Source organism: Sceloporus undulatus, chromosome 1 (assembly GCF_019175285.1).
Source record: "Sceloporus undulatus isolate JIND9_A2432 ecotype Alabama chromosome 1, SceUnd_v1.1, whole genome shotgun sequence".
Classification (NCBI taxonomy): domain Eukaryota; kingdom Metazoa; phylum Chordata; class Lepidosauria; order Squamata; family Phrynosomatidae; genus Sceloporus; species Sceloporus undulatus.
In genome coordinates, this window is record NC_056522.1 from 323888842 (window position 1) to 323915153 (window position 26312).

The 26312-nt window shown below is 42.0% G+C and overlaps 1 protein-coding gene across 1 annotated transcript in view; it reads left to right on the top strand.

Moving 5' to 3' along the window:
• The window catches only part of AVEN (apoptosis and caspase activation inhibitor), a 166175-nt gene that overhangs the window by 123549 nt on the left and 16314 nt on the right, over positions 1-26312 (top strand). The window contains exon 3 of the mRNA XM_042477767.1: positions 20622-20692. Within this exon, the coding sequence (XP_042333701.1) occupies positions 20622-20692 (71 nt within the window). The remainder of the gene's footprint in view (positions 1-20621; positions 20693-26312) is intronic.

Consider the following 26312-nt stretch of genomic DNA (forward strand, 5'->3'; position numbering starts at 1 on the left):
CCTAAAATGATCTTTGGTGGGGACCACTTCTTCTTCTGCAAAGCATAAACAAGTTTTCTGATAGACTGGTTTCTGAGGCAGCAATTGTTCAAATGCTGGCACCAGTCCAATCCTTTGATATTAAGGAAGATTAGGTTATCGAACCCCATCAAGCTGCTCATAAACGGTAAAAGAAGAAGAAGCGAGCAAAGGATCACAGTTCCCAAACCTATCTTCTTTTTGCATGGTTGAACCATATGCAGTAGCGGTACAGAGAGAGCCTTTGCATTTGATACTGATTGAACTGGAAATAGCAAGAGGGGCAATGTTCGAAAGGGGCAGAACAATCTTTTGTGATCCCTGCAGTGTCAAGCTGTGGGGAGGTGGTTTTGCTGGGCTAGTCACTGTGAAATATATTGTTTCAGTTTACTCCCTCCTGTTAAAAGGTGGGAGAAGTTATGCCAACATCGGGGTGGTATAATTTAGGAGCCTGAATCAGACCTTTTGTGGGAACAAAACTGCTTTGGATGTAGCAGATCCACTGTCTAAAGAATACCCCCCTTTCACTGCCCTTTCTTTGCTACTTCAACAGCAGGCAGCATGAGGGTTTAGGATTGCTTTCTTAATGACCCAAAGGCACACCTGGCATTAAATTAACTGCATCATGAAACATTCTGAAAGGTCTATTCCAGGGGTAGGCAACCTTTTTGAGCCGGGGGCCGGGTTGCTGTCCCTCAGAAAACTGGGGGGCCAAAGCCAAAAAATAAATAATTAAATAATTTGTTTTAAAAATTAAATATATAAATAAACCAGGACAAATGTAGGACAAAATTTTCAAATGGAAGACACTTTTTTTAAAAAAAATGGAGGACACGCAAAAAAAATTGCTGATTTTTTTAAAAAAATGTTAATATAAATGCATGTTTCTGAGGCTTCTATAGACAATTGCCCCCCAAAGGTCCCGGCGGCAATCGGCGGCAGGACCGGGCTGGGGCCGGTCCCAAGGCCTCGCCGGGCCGCATCCGGCCCGCGGGCCGCAGGTTGCCTACCCCTGGTCTATTCAGTACTATCCAAAATAGCAGGCTTATTCTTTCATAAGGTATCCTAAATGCCATAGAGTTTACTTCTTGCCAATGATGAATGGTATAGAAAATCCATATCATTTTGGACTGAGAATTAATTAGGGCTGTTTGTAAATGAAATAGTACAGTACATTCATCTGACTTCATTAGTCTGACTGGAAGCTGGGATAAATGTTTCTGTTTCGTTGGGGCCATTTTTCACTGATGAAGTTGCTGGGGGTGAAAGGCGGGGAGTTTGTGATTATTGGGAAGCCTGTGAAATTTTAAGATGTTGGGTGTTTGTGTGTGTGTGTGTGTGTGTGTTGCATCTCTAAATATGCAGTTATTTGGCTCAGTACAGCAGCCTATTTGCATTTCTTGAGTAGCATTCTGTTTCAAGAACATAGCCAGAGTTCTGTGGGCAGTCAAGCCTTTGCCTGAAATGAGAAGCCCTTTTTAAAAGTATGAAATCAGAAAAGGGAAGAAAAAGAAGACAAGACAAGAAAAGAGAAGAGAAGGAGAGGGAGAGATAAATAAATAAATAAACAAACAAACCCCTTCAGATACCTCACACTTAAAGGTGAGACCGTTACCTTCCCAAAAATACTTAAAACACCCCAGAAGGATTTACTGTGTCTTCAGAAAATAGTTTTACAACATTACCTACAATATGTTAAATTAAGGTACAGAAAGGAATTATGTGAAAAACAAACTTGAGCCATGAAACCTACTGGGTGACCAAGTCACAAGCTTTCAGCCTCAGGGGAAGGCAATGGCAAACCTCTTCTGAACAAATCTTGCCAAGAAAACTCCATGATAGGTTTGCTTTAGGGTTGCCGTAAGTCAGAAACGACTTGAAGGAAAACAACACTTACACCATCAGAGCAATGACTTTCAAACAGATTAGATTTTGTTGATACAGTGCACTGTGCTAAACAGTATTCCCTAAGGAACATGGTAGCCAATTTGCAAATTGCTTTCCTTTGAAAGAGAGAGAAGTTTTCTGTCCATCTGTCATTAGATTCTTGCTTTCCAGTGATATTGTCAGAAGTCATAGAATCATAGAGTTGGAAGAGACCACTAGGGCCATCCAGTCCAACCCCCTGCCATGCAGGAAATCCAAATCAAAGCATCCCTGACAGATGGCCATCCAGCCTCTGTTTAAAGACCTCCAAGGAAGGAGACTCTATCACCCTCCGAGGGAGTGCATTCCATTGTCGAACAGCCCTAACTGTCAGGAAGTTCCTCCTAATGTTCAGGTGGAATCTCTTTTCCTGTAGCTTGCATCCATTGTTCCGGGTCCTGTTCTCTGGAGCAGCAGAAAACAAGCTTGCTCCCTCTTCAATATGACATCCCTTCAAATAGTGACAAGCTTTTTGTGTTCAATTGTTCAGTACAAATACAATAATCAGTTACAAAGTTTGAAAGAGAAAACATTTTCAGGAAATGTGGAATGTTAAATTTGAATAATCTGAGCTATCCACTGGTTTATCTATATTTGACAATCAGTGTGGATCATTTTTTAAGACAACCCTCCTCTCTACAGCAAAATTATTTTCAGTGACAATCTTAAAATGAAATTAATAATAATAATGAAAAGAAACACATACAGTGAGAATTCTTTTTTATTGACCTTTACTAATACAATCATGGTGGTAAAAATAAATAAATAAACTAACCTGCCTTTGCACTTTCTTCTTTGCCTTTCTGACAAAAAAGACTAATCAGGAAAGTCTGGTACTTGTGTTTAAAGTCCTCTTCCTCCTCCTCCTCCTTCTTTAGTATCACTTTGCTTATAGGAGAGATTCATGCATTGTCCTGGTTGTCACTGCAATCCCTGGTTTCCCCTTTCTTGAGTACTGGAATGTATATTGAACATTTCTGGTCTGTGAGCTGTTGCTTTGTTTTCCATATTTGTTGGCAGATTTTAGTTAGAATTTGGGTGGATTCTCTCCCTTTAGCTTGAAACAGTTGTATTGGTATGCCATCTGTTCCTGACACTTTATTTCTCCCAAGTGCCTTGAATGCAGCAGCTTCTTCACTTTCTGAGATAGTGAGTTCATCTTCTTCCTTGAATGAGTCGATCATCCTTTCATCACACTGTGAGAGGGTGAATGATAGGGAAGAGTTGGGTTGGGGTCCCGCATGGGAAAAAGGTGGACAAGAAGACCTGGGAGAAACCCCAAGGGAAGGGGAAGCCAATGAGACAGGAGGCCCAGCTGGGATGGGGGCGGGGTGAGGGGAAGAGGGGCAGAGAAGAACGCCGGAGTGTGAAGAGGCAACGGGGTATGAGGAGGAGATTATACGGGGGGTTCAGGACACATGGGCTGCAGAGGTCTCACAACGACTCCTGAAAACTCTGAGAGGAAGTGGGAAAGTGACAGCGCATGAGGGATTCTTTGCAGACCGCACCCATCCCTCTACCCTAGAAGCTGACGAGAGCCCTTACCAAGCACGCCTGGTAATTATGCCCGGGCCCCGTTTGTGTTGGGACATTCAAGGGCGGTATTGGCCAGTGGGGTGTCACCCAGGACCACAGGTACAAGATGAGCCAGAACCTGAAGAAGAGAGGCAAGTCTCAAAGTCTTCAATGTTTGGGACTGATAAAGTGGTTGGGCGGTGAAGTAACTAGTCCACCACGTGGGGAACCGAAAGTGAAAGAATTGGTGTTGGAATAAAGGTGTTAAGCATTGATTCAGGCGTCTTTGAATCTTTCCGCCGCTCTGGAGCTACCTGTTAACTCCACCCCACTCGGAGCAGCCATGGGCCCTGCGACACACACATATATAGATTTTTTGGTGGATTGTTTCCATCATCTTTGTTTTATTTCTTCTTGATCATGTAGTGCAGTGATAGAGAACCTTTTCCAGACCGAGTGCCCAAACTGCAACCCAGACCCCAGTTATTTATTGCAAAGTGCCACGTCCCTCTGACTTTCTAGTAAGAAACTCTGGTAAACTCTAGGGCGACAGCATGTGTGCCCACAGAGAGGGCTCTGAGTGTCACCTCTGGCACGCGTGCCATAGGTTCGCCATCACTGATGTAGTGTGTTCTCCTGCTGGTCATATACCATTCCCACTCTTGGTTTAAATTTCCCTTGATATCTCAAATCTCACAGAAGAGACCTCTTGTAATACATTTTTATGATCTTTTATTTCTCTATATTGACTGTTGTAGTAGTTGTCTTTATCCCTGCACACAAGTTGCTAAACAGTTGCATTCAGGGTTTAGATCCTCTTTCTGTCACCCTTTCCTTTTTTTTTTCTACCCTTAATTGTTTGAAGCATTTCAGCTATCATTCACCGAGGCTTCTCTTTCTTTTTTGCTGCAGACCATATCTTTTTGCATTCTTTTTTTTTTTTTTACTATGTCACCAATTTTGGTTCAGAGTTCGTCTGGCTCCTGGTCAATTGGGTTTAATACTGCAAATCTGTTTTTTACATTATTTTAAAATTCTGCAGGGATGTTCTTCAGGTTGCATTTTGTCATTAAGATTGGTTTAGTGCTTTTCTTTAGCTTTACTCTAATTTTTGTTCTTAGCAGTTCATGGTCAGTTCCACAACTGCTCCTGGTCTCGTTTTTGGCAGAGAGAATGGAGCTTTTCTATCTTCTGCTTCCAGTTATGCAGTCTATTTGATTTCTGTATTGGACATTGAGCAAGATCCATGGATACAGTTGTTTCTTTGGTTGTCTGAAGAATATGTTTGCTGTGAACAGACTATTGACCTCATAAAATTCAATCAGTTCCTCTCCTGATTCTTTTCTTAGTCATAGGCCAAATTCTCCAAAAATGTTTGGTTTTGTTCTACAGTATTTCCTACTTCATAGTAGCTTCCAAGACCAGATGGGATTTGTGCTGTCTCCCAGACTTTTGAAATCTCCACTGTAATAACCATTCTGCAGTGAGGAAAAGATGCAAAATAAGAAACATTACAACTCCCATTTGAGGATGAATGAAAAGGAAAGAATCTGCAGCCATTTTAAAACTAACTTATATTTTAGCATGAGTTTCTGTAGATATCAATCCATTTAGTCAGTCATTTCATCTGAGGAAGTAGATTTCACTCCAGAAATGCTCATGCTATAATATAAATTAATCGTAACGGGGGTACTAGATCTCTTTTTTCTCCCCCCTCCATTATTCCTTCTGCTGCAACACAGACCTGTAGGACTACTTCTTTGAGAATACACAGATTCATTTTCAAAAGGAAGGGGCTCCCTGACTTTTACTTCCTCTTTTCATTTCTTCCTTATTCAAGGAATTTTCAAGGGGAAGGGGAAGGAGAGGAGGAGATCAGGTTGCCTCGAAGCAGGTAGCATTCCTTACAGCTGAGTCCTTCTTCTCTTTTCTGGCACCTCAGTGAGGGAGGTGATAATGAGGAGCCACCACTGCATCTCCTTGTATTTTGTGACCAGGATGGAGCACACACCTCATCCTCATTTTGGTCTGCCACTGGTACTGTAATAGAACTTTTTATACTTAGGTCCTGACAAGACAATATTTTGGTGGGGATTCTATGTCTGTTTTAGAATGAACTCCAAGATTACATCATATGCAAGGATTATGTAAGTACATAGGGCATATAAGGTTCATCCTCAGTATAAAAAAGAATAATTCTTGTGAATGTGTGTCACTTAGAAATACAAAAATCTATTGTAAAGTTCCAAACCCGTGTATAGTTGTCTAATGAGACATCAAAAGGTCTGAGATTTCCTGCTTTGCTGTTTGTTCTATTTATCATTTTGTTCTGTTAAATTAAGTTTAAATGGATTTTAAGTACCTTTTTATTCCTTGTGGTATTTTCCCTGTTTGATAATGCACTAAAGGTGGGATTTGCCATATGGTGTAGTGTAATATATCTTGATATAGTGACCTGCCTTGTATATGCAGCACAACAGAGCAGAAATGTGAAACATCAGATGCTCAGCATCAAAATATTAAGATATTTTAGGCCTACACCTCTATTCATTATTCATAAAGGATTTATATATAGGCCTGTGAGCATTGCAGATGCCATCAGTTAAAAAAAAAAAAAGACTGTAGATGTGATGGAAATTAGTTGAGAGAGACCAGGCTGATAGGTCACACATTAATTTTAATTCCCCTGTGAAGTCACATTTGTGTCTTGAAAATTAAACAGTAATAAGGACAGTTTAGTGTAAACACTGAGGGATTTTTCTCTGAGAATGAAGATTATGCACTGGCAGACAGTGCATATAAAGCTTAGCTTGTCATGAGCTTACTCTTATTAGTTCCCTTGTGAGTTTTTTCAGTCATGCTTTTTTGATCATCTTCTTTGAGTTATTGAGTGGTGTTTTGTTATAGTGTATTCTTCTTGTACCGTTTGCTCCAGAGAGACATGTTTAAAGAGGATTCATGAGATTTCAGGACCCACTTTTTAAAAAATAACATGCACTTGTAATTTAGCTCTTTTTTTTGTGTGTTTTCTTCCTCTGTTGAATGTATACTGTGGGAACTGGGGAAATAACTCATGTTTGTTTATTGAGCGCCTACCAGTGTCTATTTCACTTTCTATACAATGTTAATCTTTTTTTTGTTATCAAACTAAGTATAAAAATACTAGTCATTATACCAGTGGTCCAGGTGCATTTCTGCAGGATCATTGACATCACAGAGCTTTGCAGAGGTAGTCACACACACACACACACACACACACACACACACACGACTTTTTCACATTTTGTTGTGTTAAAATCTGGAACCGAAATGGTGCACATCATTGTTGTCATACATTGTTATATATATCAAATACTCAGCATTGTGAAGATACAAAATAATTTTATTGTGGCACAAATATTAAGAAAAACAAACAAGATGGCATTTCCCTTCGCAAAAGCTTTTTATAACATCCTGTTCTTCTCTTTGGTTAAAGTACTGTCAGGAAGTAGATTCACAAAATGATTTCTTCATATTCTGAAACATTAGTGAACTGTTTAAAATATTAGCTGATAAGATTTAAGCAATGTAGTCCACTTAAAAGCAAGATTTAGCATTTGTTTTAATTTTGGCACCCACAACAGGTGATTTTCTAAGCCTGCCATGCTTGAATTCAGTGAAGGCCCAGAACCTGGAACAGGCTGGCTCTGTAGTGCACTATATCTGTTTGTGGCAACAACAACAACAACTTATTTATATCCTGTCTTTCTCCCAATAATGTGACTCAAGGCAATTAACAACTTTTAAAAAAATGACACAGAATTTAAAAACTATACAGAAACTTTGATAAAAGTATGAATAGAAAAGTTAATTAAAAACCAGTTAAACAATTTGTAAAGTTAAAACATTACACATTAAAATTCATTAAAAATATACAGTATATCTGTGCATCCCACCTCCTTCAATTTCTAAAAGCCTGGTGGCACAAAAAATGTTTTTCAGGTGCCAACAAAAGGAAGGAGACTCCCTAAGGAGAAGCCACTGAGAAGGCCCTCTCTCTTGTTTCCACCAAACGAGCCTGAGAAGGTGGTGGGAAAGAGAAGAGACTTATCAGATGATCTTAGAGCACTAATGAGCACATAAAGGGTGATAAAGGGCCTGAACAGACAGGCCAAAATAAAGCTGCTTCGGGTCTCTTTGGAGGTATGCTGTTTAAATGATGTACACGTCCTAAGAAGCTGGAAGCCATGCCAAAGCCACGGTCCAGTCCTTAGGACTGGAGCGCAGCTTTAGCACAGTGTCATTTAAACAGCATACAGTTGGCCCTTCTTATACACTGATTTTTTTATACACAGATTCAATCATCCACGGTTTGAAAATGTTCAAAAAAGTATAAATTTCAAATATCAAACCTTGATTTTCCATTTGTTATAAGAGACACCATTTTACTATGTCATTATATTTAATGGGACCTGAGCATCCACGGATTTTGGCATCCACAGGGGATCTTGGAACCAAAACCTAGTGTATAACAAAGGTCCACTGTACCCCCAAACAGCGTTATTTTGCCCATAATCCTTCAGATAGCCTGGATCCAAGCAGTGTAGGGCTTTCTGGGTCATCACCAGTACTTTTGTTTCATTTTCCTTTATTTTATCTTGCTAGGAAGGAGGAAGAGAAGAGCAGGATGGAGCAGGAGGATAGATGGGGGGCATTGGGGAAGGGAATGGATGATGAGGATATTGGTCGCTAAGAGGGGAATAGAAAACACAATGGCAGCACAAGGGAAAAGGAAGAATAATAAATAATAATAAATAATAAATTTTATTTCTACCCCGCCCTTCCATGGATATGATCAGGGCGGCTTACAAAATTTATAAAAACATTTCAATACAGGATTAAAATTCAGTATAACAGTTAAAAACATTACTACAAAAACAGGAACAGGAAAACAATAAAATACACATGTCAAGGGCAAAAGAAAGAGAAAAAAAAGTTTACATCGGTCCGGAGTCGAAAAGGGAAAAAAGGAAGAAGGGGCAGGAAAATAAACAAACAATCTAAGGTGGGAAGGCCAGCCGGAATAGATATGTTTTCAGCTGTTTTTTAAAGACATCTAATGAGGCGGCGGAGCGAAGCTCTGCAGGGAGCTTATTCCAAAGTGATGGGGCAGCAATAGTAAAAGCCCTCTGTGAGGTCCGTGTAAGGTTAGACCTAGGGACCTCCAACAATTTAGTCCCGGAAGTTCTGAGTGTGCGAGGCGGATTATATGGGGAGAGGCGGTCCTCCAAGTACCCTGGGCCCAAGCCATTTAGGGCTTTATAAGTCAAAACCAACACCTTGTATTGAGCTCGGAAGCGGATAGGCAGCCAGTGAAGGACTTTTAAAATAGGTGTTATATGGTCCGACCTGGAGCTACCAGCGACCAGTCTAGCTGCCATATTCTGCACCAATTGCAGCTTCCGGGTTTGGTACAAGGGTTGCCCCATGTAGAGCGCGTTGCAGAAATCCAATCGAGAGGTTACCAAAGCATGTACAACAGATTCAAGGTCCTTATGGTCCAGGTAGGGACGCAGCTGGCGTATCAGCCGAAGCTGATAACAAGCACTCCTGACCGTCGCATCCACCTGAGAAGTCAACTGGAGCGACGAATCAAGGAGCACTCCCAAGCTGCGCACCGAGTCCTTCAGGGGGAGCGTGACCCCGTTCAGGACCGGGTGACAAATCTCACCACCCGAAACCGAGGAACCAATCATCAGTACTTCCGTTTTCCCTGGATTCACACTGAGTTTGTACTCCCTCATCCAGCCCATTACCGACGCCAAGCAGGCATCTAGAGGAGAGATGCCATCCTTAGTTACTGCATCAGTCGGAGACATAGAGAAAATTATCTGGGGTGTCATCAGCGTACTGATAACACCGCGCCCCATGTCTCCGGATGATCTCTCCCAGCGGCTTCATGTAAATGTTGAATAGCATAGGGGACAAAATCGCTCCCTGAGGGACACCAGAGGTCAGGGCCCTCCTATCGGAGCGACAGTCCCCCAGCTCCACCATCTGGGACCTGCCCGAGAGGTAGGAACGGAACCACTGTAAAGCAGTGCCCCCAATTCCCAACTCCCTCAGGCGTCCCAGAAGGATACCATGGTCGATGGTATCGAAGGCCGCTGAGATGTCCAAGAGCACTAACAGGGACACGCTCCCCCTGTCCATGCCCAGACGGAGATCATCAACTAAGGCGACCATGGCAGTCTCAACTCCATAGCCCGCCCGGAAGCCGGTTTGAAATGGGTCCAGAAAATCGGTGTCGTCCAAGATCGACTGAAGCTGGAAGGCGACTGCTCTCTCGATCACCTTCCCCAAGAAAGGTAGCAACGAGATGGGCCTATAGTTATTATGAAGCAGGGGGTCTAAGGAGGGCTTCTTTAGCAGGGGTTTGACCACTGCTAATTTTAATTTAGATGGAAACTGACCCTCACTTAGAGATGTGTTGATTATGTGATGTAACATTAGTCGCACCACATCCCCCCCCTGAACTGTCAGCCATGAGGGACAGGGATCAAGAGAGCAAGTCGTCCTCCTAACACTTTGGAGGATCTTGTCCACTTCATCGGTACTAACAAACTCAAAGTGATCCAGTATAACAGGGACCACGGACGCTTTGGACACCTCTCCTATAGGATCTGCACAAATACTGGCGTCGAGATCAGCCCTTACCCGAGAGATTTTATCCGCAAAGAAGTTATTAAAATTGTCGCAGCAGGCTTTAGATGGCTCCAGAATAGGGCTCAGGGAGGGAGGGAGCTGAGTTAGCTCCCTCACAACCCTGAACAGCTCTGCCGGACGCGACTCTGCGGACGCAATACGTGCAGCATAGAAGGAATTCTTTGCTGCACGTATTGCCACTTCATAAGCTTTCAAATGAGAGCAGAGGAGTGTCATAAGAAGGGCAGCTGAAGCTTGGAGTGGACACTTGGGAAATCCAGTCAGGAAGACAAAGACAGAAGTGAAAATTTAAACAGTTTTCACATGGTATTTCCACATCCCAAGGTAGATTGTGCTGAAATACTTGTAGATGTTTTCCTGAAAATTGTGGCTGACAGCCTATTTAGTATTTACAAGATTATAAATTGGATTTATAGTCTTGTAAGCTTTGATATTCATCTTTATAGTCATTAATGATTGGACATGATTCCAAAACCTACCCCTGAAGCACACTCCAACCGAAGGGTTTCCAAGGTGCTAAAGATTTGGGCACTGGGAAATCCTTCTGGTTGTGGGGCATATGGAGACATTTAGCTGTGGCAGAAGGCCAGGGAGGCTGGCCAACTGCCTGTCTCAATGGGCTTCATGATCAGGACAGTACTGCAGCCATCATTTCCCAGTGCTCCAATTTGCAGTGCCTGAAAAACCTTAAGGCCAGGGAGCTTAAGAGGTAGTTTCTTTGAGCCGTTTGCAGAAATAGCTCTGATGACAGAGCTCCATTATTGTAGCTACAGCTTCTGATGCAGAATCTTGCCCTGTGTTTTTTTTTTTTGTGTGTGCAGAAAAGATATGTGTCAAAATATACCAGATACCCACATGGAGTTTTTTTAGTCCATAATTTTTATTTTTAATACATAAATCAGCAGTTTTGAACATAACAGCCACATGAATTTCTGGACACAGTGGGTTTTTTTTTTACTAAGTTTTTGGATGAAATGATTTTTTGTGAAAAAATATGTTTTCAGAAAAGCACATACAGCGGGCCCTTGGTATCTACATACAGCGGGCCCTTGGTTCAGGACCCCCCCCCCCCCCGTGTATACCAAAATCCATAGATGCTCAAGTCTCATTCAATACAATGGCATAGTAAAATGGCATCCTTTATATAATCCAGCCTGGATTATTCCTGCAGTGTGGATGCACACAGAAAAAAATAATAATCTCCCTTTAATTTTATTTGGAAAGGTGATAAATAAGAAAGAATGTAGCTAATATTTTAAATGTATCCTCTAGGGAAATATTTGTCTTCCTATTGAAGTTTCTGACTACTGTTTTTATTCAGAAACAATAAGAACAACAAAAGCTATATTGAAAAAAATTGCAATCTGGATTATCAGATATGTTTTATGAATACTGCATGACAGGTGGTTTAGGAAGAATTTTTTCAAGAGATATTTATTTTTCCCCTATCGAGTATGGATAACAAACATATTCATCCCCACATCTAAAAGGTGTAAAAAGCTGATGCTATTAAGTAGCAAGGGAAACACAGAGGCAGCCACCTGCATGATATTTATGCAGTTTACTAGAGCATAACTGAGACTGTATTCTTTCATTTGATTTTCATTTTGGCTAAGAGGCTTTATGAAATATATAACAAGAAGTGGGTATGCTCCCATTTTGCTCTTGCTTCCCTCTTTCATTTCTTTTGACAAAAAGAGCAACAGGAAGCATAAAATTAGAAGTGATTTGTGGAAAACATAAATTATCTTTCAGGCATGAAAGTTTATTCTTATAATTTAAAGGGACATCTGTTTCGGATGCTGCTTAAAAATACTAAATGTTCTCTGTGTGTGTACATGTGTATTTACACATTTAAATTGATGTGGTGGCTAATGGGAAACATTTTTCTTGATTTATGGATTGGACAAAGGTATAGATGAGTATTCCTTTGTGTTGTTGTGGTGTACCTTCAAATCATTTCTGTCTCAACCCTCAGTTTCAACCCTAAGACAAACCTATCATGGGGTTTTCTTCGCAAGCTTTCTTCAGACGAGATTTGCCCTTACCTTTAGAAGTCTGAGTTCCTGGTGGGTGCAGAGCCAGAGCAAGTTCCCTTCCCACCCATAGCTAACAATCTGTGTTTCTTTAGTACACTAAGAGCAGAAATAACTTCTACAAACACTTAAAGCCAGACAGAGTAATCTCAAAGGATTTGCTGCACCCCCATTTGTTTCTGTCTTTGCACTGGTTGAATGAAGTTCCCTATGCAATTACCACTTTCTCTCTTGACAAGATGTATTTTAGTCTGTATTCCCATGTTTGTACCTTTCCTGAAGCATTTATTCCTTCAGCCTTCTCTTGTTCCTCTAGCAACTAATAAACATTCCAATTATCAGTGTTATCTCAGTTCCTCGCACCAGTTGTTTGTATTGTAGCCTGCCCTGCATTATTTGACCTCTAGAAATATTTATTATGGATTATTTTATTGCTGACCATTCTGAAGTTAGCTATATTTATATGAAAAAACATACCTCTAGTATATGATGCCACACTCTAATATACACTGTGGCTGGAATTCTTTATCATGGTCTACATTGTGTATGCATACTTAGTTCCATAGTACAGGCCCTGGGAAACCAAGTTAATGAATTCATAAATCATAGAATCATAGAGGTGGAAGAGAGCCCAAGGGCCATCCAGTCCAACCCCCTGCCATGCAGAAATGCACAATCAAAGTACTCCTCACAGATGACCATCTAACTTCTGTTTAAAAACCTCTGAGGCAGTATATTCCACTGTCAAACAGCACTTACTGTCAGGAAGTTCTTCGTAATGTTGAGGTGGAATCCCTTTTCCTGTTGTTTGAATCCATTGCTCTGTGTCGTTGCTATATATATTCATCCATAAATCGATCTCATATGTAAGCTGAGGGCAAGTTTCGTAGCCAAAATTGGGATTTTGATATGACTTTTGATAAGTCAGTGTGGCTGCTACATTCCCACTGCTCCCTTCACCTCTTGGATCTCTATAAGAGGGAGAGCCAAAGAGCCACTACTGCTGCATCCTCCCCCTTACCTCTGGGAACTCCTATGAGAGAAGCACAAAAAAGACACTGCCACCATGTCCCCGGTGCTGCCCTTGTCTCTCACCATGAGGTAAGCTCCAAAGAGCCACTGCCACTGTATCCACTGCCCCCTTCACCTCTTGGTGCTCCTTTGAGGTGAAGTGCCAGAGCTGCCACTGCCACTACATCCCACTGCTCCCCTCACTTCTCTGAATTCCATGAAGAGAAGCACCAAAGAGCTACCCCTGCTACTGCGTCCCTGTCACTCCCCTCCACCTGCCCTCAAAGAAGCGGCAAGAAGTGAGGGGAGCAGGAGGAATGTGGCAGTGGGTCTGAGATTTCCCTCCTGTGGCAGGGAGAGTGGTTGATGGTTGGCACTTTATTATAGACCCCGTCTGCTCACTGCCATGACAGAGAAAACTTTCAGTATTGCCATAGCGATCCATATAAAAATTGACCTAGAGGTCAGTTTTTGGCATACATTTTTCAAGTTATAGACAAGTATATACGGTATTAGAGCAAGGAATCTGAGGTTCAAACTCTGATCAGTCATGAAACTCACTGGATTCCCTTTAGCTATTCACACACTCTGAGTCTTGTAACTTTTTGAGCATAATATGGGCTAAATGGATGCTGTCTTGTATTCCGAGGTAATAGAAGGTTATACTGTATTGCTTTGATAATTGCATATCTAAAGTGCAATGCTACTACAGTGGACCCTTGTTATACGCTGGGGTTTGGTTCCAAGATCGCCCGTGGATAACAAAATCTGTGGATACTCAAGTCCCATTAAATATAATGACATAGCAAAATGGTGACCCTTATAAAAATGGAAAATCAAGGTTTGATATTTTAAATTTATACTTTTTTTTAACATTTTCAAACCATGTATGCTTGAATCTGTGTATAAAAAAATCCGTGTATAAGAAGGGCTGACTGTATTTTGAACTTCATTCCCAGTTTCTGGGAGAAAGGTGAAATATAAATCAAACAAACAAACAGGATTACATAGATAAACCAGACATGTACTTTCCCCCCCTTATACTATTCTTGCATGTTTAATACTGGTTACATTTTCTTACAAAGAGTAAAGGGATATATACCATTTACAAACATTTGCAAATGTTCTATTTACATTTAATTCACACACATTTAAATCATACAAACAAAAATCCATCAGTAATACCTTTATTGGTCAACTGAAATGCACCATATACTTGTTGCAAGCTTTCGAAGCACCATGGGCTTCTTCATTAGGCCAGATGTTAAAAACCAAACAGGAGAAAAAAAATTGAAGATGTTGTTTTCATTTCCAGTTACTTTTGATTGGGATTATGATCTGAGAGTTTTTAAATTTGAAAGCATCCGTGACATTGGCCAATACTTTATTAGTATTCATGGTGTAAAAAGAAATTATTTTCAGGCTAAGAGAATTTTTAAAAGATAATTGGTTAGACTAACATACTCATTAAACTAATTTGCATTAAATGTGCTTCTGCAAATGTTATTGCTTCCATTGTAGTAGCTGAGCTGCTGTCGTCAAACTGCTCACTTAGGAGAATTCCTACAATTTTCAGTGGTGCTGCTGGGAATCCAAAGGTTTGAGGACTGCATCTTTATTTAAAAGCCACAAATCATTACAGGGTTTGGTTTCATTTATTAATTCTGTTCTTTTCAATGTCATCATTCAAGGAATCAACTACCAATACAGCTTACAGGTAGATCTATCAATTATTTTTCTTTCAGTAAAGAAAATGATTGTTGTGTAATAAAAGTATTTTGTTGGACTTCAAAAAATCTTTATGTTCACAAATTGATCAATAGATCAGACCTGTCAGTTTATACCCAAGAAGCCAGGAACCACACTGTTAGTTAAATTATATAGATTTGTTTAAAGGAGGGAATCATAAAATAAAGGCAAGAGTCAAGATTAGAATAAAAAATAAATGATTACAGTGGAATCCTAAACTTTTAGGCCTAACAAAATGAGACAAAATTTCAGAGCCAGGAATCTAGTGTGTTGCACATTGGGTTGCAAATTTGGCAGTCCCTCCAAGATGAAAAAAACAGGGCAATCATTTTCAAAAGAACATAACTCCTCCTCTAGGCCCTTTGATTAACTAACTAGACAAGGCTATTTTCTTTGAAGGGACTGGTTATTAAAAGAATGCAGTTATCTGTAAACACTCTCTTAGGATCTAGAGTTTTTTCATGAGACAGAACTTTCTAAGTTTCATCAGGTCATGCTGATTTTAGCTATGAATGCAGATTTACTTTTCAAAACGTTGAGCTGCAACATCAAGATCAGAGCATCTCTTCTAACTCAAAAACAATGTTTATCCTCACTACTTTAGTTTCTATTTGTAGAACATGGTCCAAGTTCCACTAAAAGTCATGGAAACAACAAGGACATTAGTACAGATTGAGTGTTCCTTATCCGAATGTATGGGACCAGAAGTTTTTGGATTTCTCCCCGATTTCCATGAGATGTCATGGAAGTCATACCTAAGTCTGAACATGAATTTTGTTTATGTTTCATATGTACCTTATATACATAGACTGAAAGTAATTTCATACATAGTATTTTTTAATAATTTTGTGCATGAAACAAAGTTTATGTACACTTAAACCATCAGAAAACAAAGGTATCACTATCTCAGCATGGATAGATTTAGATTTTGGAATATTTTGGATTCCAGAATTCTGAATAAGAGATACTAACCTGTAGTCTCCAAATCAGGAAGTTTAGATTTGAACAAGCTTGCAAACCTTTTATCGGGTCTTACTGCATATCTAACTTTCTATGTTAATAAATCACTATTGCAGGGGAAAAGGGAAGACCACAAAACTGTAGAAACTGGAAAAAATTTGAATCTCAAATTCCAACAGCTACAAGCAGTTCATTTCCCCATTTACTGTAAATGTTTGTGCATTAGCCATAGCAGCTCAGGGTTGTTACATCCGATTTCTAGTTAGATTTGATTGTCTTGTTTTAGGCACACTCATTTGGCCACAAAACTATAAAATGAGTGCAACATTCATAGTATATCTTAGTGCATCACCTTTCAGAGATACTATTCAGAAACTATAGAATATTACTTAAAAAAAAACCTTAACTACTTGTAATTTCCCTATAATTATCAGTGGAAGCCATTCACTGGTAAAGTAGGTGACATAAAGATGGGGGACCATTAAGTCTCCATGAATGGAGATGTAATTATTTTCTTTCTTACCATGCTCCTCCAAGCATAAGATGCAATAGTCCATTTAAGATATACTGTATAAACTATTTGGCCTACAGCATTTGAATCTAGGAGTCTTTACTCCATCAGTAGTGTTCAACCACTTATGCCAGTGAGTGGTAGTGTCCTCCTGGGGGTAGCGGAAAGATCCAGGGGGGGTTGGTAAGGGAAGAGGGGGCATCAGGGAGGGCTTCAGTTAAAGTATTAATGCTAAAGAAAGACAAGGGGAACCAGTGAGCTTTAGGATTGTGATGGGGATGAGGTTTGCATAAACTTTTTCTTTTCAGGGTCCTTTAAAACCACCTCACAGCCTTGTTGATAGCTGTATGTGGTGGTGTCTCCCTCTCTTCACTTGCCCATGTGTACTCACTCCCATTACACCTGTGGCATTTTGAAACACAGTGATTGACTGAGGTGAGGAGTTGGAGTGCATGGTGGCAGGGGAGAATTGGTGGCAAAAAGGAGCTTTCACATTTGGGAACCTGCTTAAGCTTCGTGAGTTTTGCTGGGAGTTGCCTGGCAGACTAAAGTTGTGCTGTTGCTCCTGCTTTCTTTCATCAGACAGCTCAAGAGAAGAGGTAGTAAAAGAGAAGAGGTAGCAGAATTGTTGGTGGTGGAGGTGTCTTGTAGCTGTGTGGGGAAGACACATCTCTGGGGAAGAAAGGGCAGGAGTATCCAAGGTTAATTTTTTGAAAGAGCCTTTCACCTCTTTTGGATTGAGAGTCCTTCCTCACTGAGGAGAAGCTTCTCCCTTTGCACCCAGTTATCTTCGAAGCAGCAGCCAAGGAGCTGGTCGAGCAGTGTCTTAGAAGCTTCTTGCCCAGACTAGCCTTTGCCACAAGGTCAGCACTGGTGAGAAGCTTCTTAGTCACTGCTCAGACAGCTACTTGGTTGGTGCCACCAGGGTGACCGGTATAAAGGGAACAGCAACCAAACAGCCAGTTGAGTAGTACAGTGGTCCCTTGCCTTATGTGGGGATCTGTTCCGGACCCCACTGCATAAGGCAAGTTTCGTCTATACTTGAGTTCCATTTAGGATAATGGGGCTTATCATGTGGCGGTGCAGTGGCGCACGTGCCATTCATTGGGTGCAGGGCTTCCAGCATAAGCTGGAAGCCGCATAAAAGGCGTTCGTGTATGACGTGGGCACACTGTAATTTAAAAGTCTCTCACCCAGCTCGAAAAAGCTTGGGGACCACTGAGCTGACCTGTGCTATTGCTTCATTATATACTTGGATTGGGGACTGTGATTGTATAATAAATTATGAATGTCTGTGCTGTGGTGATGAGTCTTGACCACCTGGGAGAATTCGAGACAAAATTTAGGAACTCTAAGATAAAAATGTAAATTGTAAGTTATAACTACATATATCCTCATTGCTTACCCAGCTTGTTGAGAGCAATTGGTTTACAGTTGTAAACTGCTTAGGGAGTGCTTAATGCCGTATGAAGCCGTATATAAATGAAGCTGCTTGCTATTGCTATTTTGGCAAACTCAGATGTTTGGTTGTCACAAGCCTTGGCAGTATGAGAGCCTTGATTGTAATGAGATTCAGGAGGATTTGGTTCTTGATTATGGTATGCATTGATAAGATCAGACTGTTGCACATTGGCTGGATTCTGTGTGTCAAAGGCTGTTGCCTCAGCCAGAGGATCTTGTTGGGGAAGCTGTTGGAGCTGCCAGTTTCAGGGTTTACAGTGCTGATTGGCTTTGGTTCTCCAAAAATTCCTCCCAAATTGGCCTTGCTGCTAGGGAGAATCATTGTCTCTAGTGTGTCTTCTTTGCCCCCACTGCCTGTATCACCTCTTCCCTCTGCTAAACATATGGGCTTTATATGATCCTGATAACACCTCTCAGCCAGTGAAATGTGGTTCTACAAGTGAAATGTGGACAGTTCATCATTGATGTGAATCACTTTTCTCAAAACTGTAACACTTTCTTGTGTATACAAAACTGCATGCACCCAATGAAATCTGTAGGATTCGCTTTCTGAAAAGGGCAAGAGTATCTGTAAGCAACTTGTACAATGAAATTAAAATGTTATATTGGTATTGTGTGCCTTCAAGTCATTTCTGACTTATGGGAACTCTAAGGCGAACCTATTATAGGGTTTTCTGGGGCTGAGAGTGTGTTACACATTCCAAGGTCACCCAGTGGGTTTCCATGGCTGAGTGGGGAATAAAACTCTGGTCTCAAGTCATAGTCTGGTGCTCATACTGCTACACCAGGCTGGCTCTCTTAAAGTATAATAAACATCCCTTTAAAAAAAAATCAAGCTGTAAAGATGACTAGTGCAGGAGGCCCTGCACTTGTTGAAATTTGGTAGCCATGATCCACTCAAAAGGGATTACTATGTGTGCAAATCATATTCTGCTAAGAAAAAGCAAAAATGTGCTCTTTTTTTGGCCATTCCCTCATGTAAGTCAGTGGGAAGACACATGACACCTCAATTTTTTAAGAAAGGTTCTGCTTTGGGCCTCGGCCAAAGTGGGTCATACCAGAAGTAGTCTGGGTCGAATTAGTATACTTTCTGATGAACCAAGGCAAACTTTGAATTAAATCTTGCTTGAGAACCTTCCTTCAAATACAGTGAACATTTTGTTTTCTCTGTGAATTATTTTCAGCCTATGACTTTTGCTGGATATCTCATAAATTATACAGCTTCCCATATGTTTTCCAACCCCCCCCCCCCCAAAAAAAAACACGGTTCTCATACTGTGGCTAGCTATGTAAGAATAAAGCTCCCATGTCTAGGAAATATGGGGTGTCTTGCATGTGCATCCACTCAGATACACACAGGCTTTGGTAGAGGCAACTCTAAGGCAGATGAGAAGAATGTGCACGCATTATCACTTCCACCCACCGCTCTGACCACATCTCTCCTGTGTTGGCATCCCTTCACTGGCTCCCTCTCCCTTTCCGCATTCAGTATAAGCTCCTGCTGTCGACATTCAAAGCCCTCCATGGACTGGCCCCTCCTTACTTATCAGACCTTCTTTCTCCTCACCTTCCCACCAGGGCCCTCCGTTCTGGTTGTCAAGGGTTCCTGTCTCAGCCCAGGATTTCCTCTGCCCCATCCCGGATTCGCCCCTTTTCACTTGCTGCCCCTCACTCCTGGAACCTTCTTCCTCCACAAGCAAGAGCCATCACTTCATTAACCAGCTTCAAAACGGAGTTGAAAACCATCCTATTCAGAGAAGCCTTCCCAGGCATCGCATAATTGTCGCTTACTATCTGATGTTCTGTTGTTGGCTGTTTATCGATCCATTTCCTGTATTGCTATGTACTGTATATGCATTATCCTACTTGTGAGTATGTATTTTCCCTGGATAATGATTAACCTTCCATTTTGAAGCCAAGCCCTCCCTTCAGTCCATCTGCCTTGGTCCAGGCCTCGGAGGTTGAGAGGAACTGCTGGACCTCTTACCCTTTCCCGTCACCACTCCCTTCTCCTTCTGTGTCATGTCTTTTTAGATTGTAAGCCTGAGGGCAGGGAACCGCCTAACTAAAAGGATTGCATGTACAGCGCTGTGTAAATTTACAGCGCTTCATAAATAAAGGTTAATAATAATAATAATAAATAAGGCAGATGAGAAGAATGTGAGCCTGAATCATATTACTGCTGACTGGTTCTTATGCCTGGGAATTCCATATAGTCTTTCCTCTCCATTTTTAGAGTTACTTCTTTCCACTCATTCCTTGTAGTTTCAGTTGCAAAGGAAATGTTTACATCACCTCCAAGTTGAAAGTGAAAGGGCAGATCTTGGGAACTCTCAGGAGATCCAGGCTGTTTCTATTTCACTCTTCAATGGCCCTGTTTCCGAGAGTACCCTTGGTTAAATATTGCCTGCAAAAATTTTCATGGTTCCACTGGATGCTGGGGTGGATATGCTGCCTCCCAAGCCTTGGTTTTCTACTATCCCACTCTAGGAATCTGGGGTTTAAAATTGCAGCCCAACAGCAAGCTTTGACAGCTGTTGTTGTTTTTGTTGTTGCTATTATTATTATTATTGTTGTTATTGGTCTTGGTTTAGAATTTCTAACAAATTTAGTTAGATATCTTTGAAACGCCTGAAAAAAATCGTGATTTTTTAATGTAAGATATGCCTTTTTGATATACATGTATTGATTTGGAGAAACTATTGAACTATGTGTCGTTTTATTTCTAGGTGATTCCTTTACCCAGTTCAGATTTGCTGAAGAAAAGGAGTGGATTGTAGAAAACCTTTGCCCAAAGCAGGTAATGGAGAACAATTGTTTCTTGAAAAGATTCCTCTGTGGATTTTACTTCACTTTACCTCAGTAGTGGAACAGTGGAAATGCTGAAACTCAGATAAAGGGCTGTGACTTATTTTACCCTAGTGGGGAAAGTAGTGGTTTTTCAGCTATTCACAGAGCAACAAGCACAAATGGTGTAATCTGTATCAATTCTCATTAATTCATAATGAGTTGCTCAAGTGTTAACTGGCATGAAATCTTAGGGTAAAAATTCCAGACTCTGGTGTGCACTTTTCTCAGGCTGAAATTCTGTCCATTTTAGGAGTAGGGGCTTTTCAGCTGGTGAAACAGAAATGTATGATCACTCAAAGAGATTAAGATTCTAGCTAATGTGAATTAAATCCTTGTTACCATTCTTGGGTAAAGTGATTGAGAGGGCAGTTGCCTTCCAACTCCAAGCTGTCTTGGATGAAACCAATTATCTGGACCCATTTCAAACTGGCTTTAGGGCGGGATATGGAGTGGTCGTCTTGGTTGATGATCTCCGTCTGGGCATCGACAGGGGAAGTGTGACCCTGTTGGTACTCTTGGACATCTCAGCAGCTTTCGATACCATAGACCAGGGGTAGGCAACCTTTTTGAGCCGGGGGCCGGGTTGCTGTCCCTCAGACAACTGGGGGGCCAAAGCAATAAATAAATAAATAAATAAATAATAATTAAAGAAATTAAATATTTTTTAAAATTTTTAAATAAATAAATATTGTCTCTTTTAGGCATCCACACACACACACATGCCACATCCTCACACTATATCCCTAATCCTCCACCTTCCCACAGCCCAGTTGTCTCTTTTAGGCACACACACACACACGTGCACACACACATGCCACATCCCCACACCACAACCACCACCACCACCCAAAAACCCTACACGCGTCTAATCCCTCCACCATTCCCTCCTCCGTACCTACACACCCCTACACAACAGAACCTCACACCCCCCCACACACACACTGCCATCACAACGCCTTCTTCTAGGGGCATCCTTCGGGGAGGAGGAGGAGGAGGTGGCGGGGGATGCGGGGTGGAAGGCAGCAAAGACAGCAAAGACATGCAGGACTAGGCAGCGGCCGGGCCAGGCCCAGGGCCAGGCCCAGGGCCAGGCTTCAGGGCTAGTCGCAATGCAGGCCTCGGCTGGGTCCGGGAGAGAGATGGGTGCCTCCTCCTTTCTCTGAAGGGCAGGCTGTGCCTGGAAGAAGGAGCTGTGGGCCCTCCTCTCCGGCTGCAAAGAGAGAGACACGGACACAGGCGCCTCTTCTTGTCTCTCCCTCCTCAGGCAGGAGGGTTAAGGATAATAATGGAGGAGGAGGAAGAGGAGGAGGGGACGGCAATCTGCGGCAATCGGCAGCAGGACTGGGCTGGGGCCGGTCCCAAGGCTTCGCTGGGCCGTATCCGGCCCACAGGCCGTAGGTTGCTGACCCCTGCCACAGACCATGGTATCCTTCTGGAACGCCTGAGGGAGTTAGGCATTGGGGGCACTACGCTTCAGTGGCTCCGTTCCTACCTCTCAGGCAGATTTCAGATGGTGAGACTGGGGGACAGTTGCTCTTCCAAGAGAGAGCTGACATCTGGCGTCACTCAAGGCGCCAGTCTGTCCTCCATGCTGTTTAACATTTACATGAAACCTCTGGGAGAGATCATCTGGAGACATGGGGCACGGTGTTATCAATATGCTTCGCTATGCCTCCAACTGCTTTAGTGACCAAGGATGGCATCTCTTCTCTGAATACCTGCCTTGAGTCGGTAATGGGCTTGATGAGGGAAAACAAACTCAGGCTGAATCCAGAGAAAACTGAGGTACTTGCAATAGGCACCTCAGGTCTGGGGAAAGAAATTTACCAACCTGTCCTGGTCGGGGTCACACTTCCCCCGAAGGACAAAGTTCACAGTTTGGGAGTACTTCTGGATCCGTCTCTACAGTTGTCATCTCAAGTAGATGCGACAACCAGAAGTGCTTGGTACCAACTTCGGTTGATACTCCAACTGCATCCCTTCCTAGACCGAAAAGACCGAGAGGCGGTGGTACATGCTCTGGTAACCTCTTGTATTGATTTCTGTAATGCGCTCTACATGGGGCTACCCTTGTACCAAGTTCGGAATCTTCAATTAGTGCAAAATATGGCAGCCAGATTGATCACCGGTTCTTCAAGGTTTGACCACATAACACCAATCTTAAAAGATCTTCATTGGCTCCCAATCTGCTTCCTGGCGCAATACAAGGTGTTGGTTATCACCTTTAGAGCCCTACATGGCTTGGGCCTGAGTTACTTACGGGACCGCATCTCCCTATACAATCTGCCCTGCACTCTTAGAACAATGGGGAAGGACCTGTTGGAAGTAACAACAACTAAATATGCTTCAACTTCCCAAAGAGCCTTAACGATAGCTGCTGTAAGATTGTGAAACAGCCTCCCGGAAGAGATCTGCCTTACTATCTCCCTGGAAATCTTCAGGAGGGCAGTTAAGACGGAGCTCTTCCGGCGAGCATACCCAACCGATTTTATGTAAGGCACAGATCCACCTCCTGAATAGGATGAGTACATCCTTACCCCTTATTCCAACTTCACTTTGTGATATTCAGTTTGTAATTGCTAATTGTTATGTATTCTGCTGTTTTTATTTAATTGTTGTGTTTTAAAATAGGTTGTGATCCCGCCTCGATCCAACTAGGAGAGACGGGAAAATATAAATAAATGTTATTGTTATTATTATTGTTGTTGTTGTAACACCAAAATAGACTGCAAAAGGAGTACAGAAAGTCCCCAGTTACTTGATGGGTTAGGAACTAGGTAATGGTCAAAAATGGAATGTGAGGAAAAGTTGCACTGAATTTTTTTAGTTTGCAATTGCAAGACTGAACTTGAGATGGTGCCAAGTTGACTGGGAGAAGAATAAAAAACAGCATGTTGAGTAGACTGAGAGAAAAGAAAGACAGCATGTCAAGTTGACTGAGAAAAAAAAAAGCAGCAATGTGTAGTGGAAATAGTGGCCCAGAGGTCAAAAGTGCAGTAGAAAGGTAAAGGTAGTCCCTTAACATGAATGTGTAGTCATAACAGACTGTGGGGGAGGTGCACATCTCCGTTACTAAGCCGAAGAGCCAGCATTGTCTGAAGACGACTTCAGTGGTCGTGTGGCTAGCATGACTGCACTGAACACTTTTACCTTCCCACCAAAGTGGTACCTATATATTTACTTGCACTTTGACATGCGTTCAAACTGCTAGGTTGGCAGAAGCTTGGACTACTAACAGGAACTCACTCTATCATGTAGCACTTGGGCCTCAAACTTCCAACCTTCTGATCTTTAGTCGTCAGTCTTAACCACTAAGCCACCACATCCCCGATAGTGCAATACATGGCTATAATTTAGATCTGTTAAAACACCGAGGCATCAGAAAGCAAGGCAGGTCTGTATGCAACAAGTCAGTCAAATCAGATGCAATCAGAATCCAGCCTCGCTTTGTTAAAACTCTAAGAGCCAATAAAGACTGGCACTTTGTGCCGGCCTGTGGGTGGAGTTAGGGCGCAGCGTCCGCACGCTGCATGCCTTAACCCCACCCCAAGCCACCATTTTGGCATGTACTGGTCCACATGATGCGCGCCATGGTGACACACCTCCAGTGCTGCATCCACATGATGCAGCACCGAAGGGGCATCATAAAGCCATGTTGCTGTGGCTATGGCGCACCTTGGAGGGCACAAAAAGGAGCCACTTTCTGCGGCTCCTTTTTGTGCTCTCCAGATGGCCAGATCGGGGTCATGGCATGGTGTTGCCATGGCCCCAGTCCGGCCAGTAAAGGGGCGGTCTTTATAGCCCCTAAGTTGTCAGTAATTTCTCCCAACTCGTATGAATCATGTACAAGACCATGTTGAATAGAACAGAAGTTGGGGGAATGTGTAAAAGCAACAAAAATCCACCAATAACCAGGAAAACGGGTGAGGAGAAGTGGAAAAAAGTATGGATGATAGATTTAGATCTGGGATAGGTGTGGATGTTAACAACTGGAAAAGAATAAACACACACACACTTCCAGGTAAATAAATATTGAAATGGAAGAGAACAGTGGAAGTCTGAAGAAGGATAGAAAACATGCAAAAGCTGTCCTAGAAAGGATATATGGGGAGGTGGAGTCTGTCCTGAACTAAAGCAGATTTTAGCAAGGAGAGAAAGAGAGAGAAGGAGAGAGATCCATCTCTGGACCCACAGTGAGCCCTTGGTATCTGCTGGGGTTTGGTTCTAAGAGCACACACACACACCATGGATACAAAAATCCTCAAATCCCATTATATACAATTACGGAGTAAAATGGTGTCTTTTACATAAAATGGGAAAATTAAGGTTTTCCTTTTGAGGGAAAAATGGGAATATTTTCAAGCTGTGGATGGTGAAATCTGTGAATATGGAGGGCCAACTGTAGTTACCAGTCTTAATATGTAGATGTGCTGTTATCAGGATACGTGGGAGTGTAGTTACAGTTCACTGGCCAACTGAGGCGGGAAGTACCATCTCTGGAACAGCTACGATATTTTTATGCCAATCTTGTTCAGTTGGGTTCCATGAGATTGCTTCATCTTTTAATTAATTGTTTACTAAAATTTCTGGCTCCAAAATCTAATCTATCTAGCACCTGTTGAGTCTGGAGAAGGAAGCCCATCTATGAACTTCGTTAACTGGATTGCAATTTCTTTAAAATGCATTTCCTAGGAGTATGTGTCATGACAGGACCTTTCCATTTCAGGCTTACAGCTGCTTCTCTCTCATACTGAGCTGTTGGGGGGTATTTTATGGGTTGTCTTTGTAATGGTTCACGCAGTGCCATGTCGCTATAAGGCAATTCTGAAAACAAAACAATGCCTTTGCAGCTTACAGCAAAGTATTGGATTTGACACTTGTCCAGTGATGTTAATGGGATTTCTGCAAGGGGCAGAAGTTTGGTTCCAACAAAACCTTCAGTAGAAGATGAGCTGCCATGCTGTTCTGTTCCAGCTGGAAAAGAAGGAAAAACCTCTGCAGAACACATTGCAATAGTCAAAACTCAGAGGCTTGAATCTTGGGCATTACATATTGACAGTACTGAAGGACTACAGCTTCCTCAAGCCATTCAGATAATAAAAGGAGATCCTGGAGTCTAGGTGGGTGCAGGAATTAATTCAGTAACAACCTGATACAATAAATTTGAGGGACACAGGAGGCTGAAAAACAACCATGCATTTTAGGCACCCCTGGCTTTACCACATCATTGGAGATGATCCACATCATTTTGATGGTAATGTTTCAAAATGAAGTGTTACATGTGGTTGAGCACATATAGTAAGAAAAGAGGCTTGTGCCTAGGCCTGGAGTGCTCCTTGGTTTCTCTACCCATCCTCAATTTAGGAATTGGGCCATATATCACTGATGTAAGACTGAATCTATGTGCTGATGTGGATCGCCAAAACAGAAAAGTGAGACTTTCCCAGTTTTTACCTAGTTTTCTGAAAATCTGTATGAAGAAACCATATGTGTGTATCAGAAGGTGAATATGAGTGCTTTATTAGAAAATGGAATGTAAGGCCGGAGGTAATTTTCTCTACTGTGGACTA